This window comes from Elephantulus edwardii, unplaced genomic scaffold (assembly GCF_000299155.1).
Source record: "Elephantulus edwardii isolate Elephantulus edwardi_28Jun2011 unplaced genomic scaffold, EleEdw1.0 scaffold00102, whole genome shotgun sequence".
Taxonomy (NCBI): Eukaryota; Metazoa; Chordata; class Mammalia; order Macroscelidea; family Macroscelididae; genus Elephantulus; species Elephantulus edwardii.
This window is the reverse complement of record NW_006399852.1, coordinates 9,941,300-9,942,177: the sequence shown is the minus strand read 5'-3', so window position 1 is coordinate 9,942,177 and position 878 is coordinate 9,941,300. Positions and strand designations below refer to the sequence as shown.

The 878-nt window shown below is 39.4% G+C and overlaps 1 protein-coding gene across 1 annotated transcript in view; it reads left to right on the top strand.

Annotated features, from left to right (window-relative positions):
• The window catches only part of PEX3 (peroxisomal biogenesis factor 3), a 65,510-nt gene that overhangs the window by 63,451 nt on the left and 1,181 nt on the right, over positions 1-878 (top strand). Inside the window, exon 11 of the mRNA XM_006891664.1 lies at positions 781-875. Within this exon, the coding sequence (XP_006891726.1) occupies positions 781-875 (95 nt within the window). The remainder of the gene's footprint in view (positions 1-780; positions 876-878) is intronic.

Here is an 878-nt window from a genome sequence, read left to right as displayed (position 1 = left end):
CCATCAGTGTGGATGAAAACAAATAGCTGATTATCAAATAAAGTTATAAAACTGTCAAAAATTAAAAAAAAATATCTAGGACTAGTGAAGGGATAAATTATAGACAGGAGAGGGAAGTAGCAAGAATCTCTCCCAAGTTTCCTCCTTACACAGACTAATAGAGGTTCACTGGAAGTAGGGAGGGGAAAAATGAAAAACAACTTTGCTCGTCTAAATACAGACTGAAACTGTAAGACACCATTTTCATTTTAATATGGGCATAAAATAAACTTTGAAAGAACTTTTACTAAAATAGGAAAATGCTTGTATTAGTCAATATGCAAAGCCGTGCACTTAGGACAAAGCAGTAGTTTCACGATAAAACAGAAAGCATATGTATTATGTATCTGTAGTGTCCATTGTAGAAGTCCTGGTGGCCCAACAGTTAAATGCTCGGTTTCTAACTGAAAGGTCAGCAGCACAAGCCCAGCAGCTGCTCCAAGGGGCACCAGGCCTGGTGATCTGCTCCTGTAACGTTTACAGGCTGTCGAGCCCTCACGGGCATACAGTTCCTCTATGAGGCAGAGTCAACTAACCCGACTGTACGTGGTGTGTATGTGTGTTACAGAGAAACCTTAATGTCAATTGTAGGTGTTGCTTCTGGGTGATCAGAAGTGTGTGGCTTTTGTTTCCTTTGATGTATAGCTCTCTTTTCACCAATTTTGTATAACTTTCATAATTAAAATGTTCAATTCTTGTAAGGCCATTTCAGAAATTAATTACTGCTTCGATGATTTCCAGTCTCTCCAGTGTCAGCTTGCCTTTAGCCAAGATAATCCCGATAATAAACGGACAGATCCATTCAGTGTGCAGTGAAACGCCTAGTCATTTTGTTCAGG